The sequence below is a fragment of the Egretta garzetta genome, unplaced genomic scaffold (assembly GCF_000687185.1).
Source record: "Egretta garzetta isolate BGI_Z169 unplaced genomic scaffold, ASM68718v1 scaffold626, whole genome shotgun sequence".
In the NCBI taxonomy this organism is placed as follows: Eukaryota; Metazoa; Chordata; class Aves; order Pelecaniformes; family Ardeidae; genus Egretta; species Egretta garzetta.
The window spans coordinates 2,342-3,056 of NW_009259981.1; the positions used below are offsets into that span (position 1 = coordinate 2,342).

A 715-nucleotide genomic window follows, 5' to 3' on the forward strand; every position below is an offset into this window, starting at 1 on the left:
CGCCCCCAGAGGCAAAGGACAGGCGGCCCAGAGCTCTGGCAGCTCCCCCTGTGCCAGGGACCCAGCCAGCCCCCCTTTGGGGGGGTTTGCTCTGCCCCCACTGCCGGAGGCTGCGAGCGCTCGAGCGTTGCGGGCCCCTGGGAGCGCGGGTGCTTACCTTGACCAAGGCGGAGTGCAGGTACATGTTGTGCGGCATGATGACGGCGCCCACGATCCCCACGGCCTGCTCCAGCTGGCGCGTGCCGCAGTTCTGGCAGTAGGGGATGAAGAGCCCTTTCAGCAGCTTCTCCTGGTTGGGTTTTACCGTGACGTACTGGGCAGGGAGACAGAAGAAATATATTTGAAAGGCGAAACGTGGCCGCTTTGGTAAAAAGCAAAACCACAGCGCGCAACGCGTCTGCTGGTTAAGAAAGCGGGGGATGCTGCGCCGGGTGGCACGTGCCGGTCTCCGCATCGGGGAGGCGGCGTTGGATGCAGCCTGCGCCGCTGCCCAGGGTACGAGCTGGATGATGGCCACACATCGGAAATGCGGACCTGCCCTCAAATGTCCTTAATTTTAAAGCGCTCGCCCCCCTGTTTTGGTGCTGCTCAGGCAGAGGGGGGAAGGGGGGGGAACGTGGCAGCAAGTGGCTCTGGTGGAAAGCTGGGCAAGAGGGAACTGGGGGGGCCGCCCCTCGACTGCTGGGGTCAGGGTTGGGCCCCTCCCTCCCCGAAG

At 64.5% G+C, this 715-nt stretch overlaps 1 protein-coding gene across 1 annotated transcript in view; it reads right to left on the bottom strand.

Annotated features, from left to right (window-relative positions):
• Nucleotides 1-715, bottom strand: part of LOC104127753 (natural resistance-associated macrophage protein 2) — a 33,481-nt gene that overhangs the window by 2,291 nt on the left and 30,475 nt on the right. The window contains exon 10 of the mRNA XM_009640450.2: nt 158-313. Coding sequence (XP_009638745.2) covers nt 158-313 — 156 coding nt within the window. The remainder of the gene's footprint in view (nt 1-157; nt 314-715) is intronic.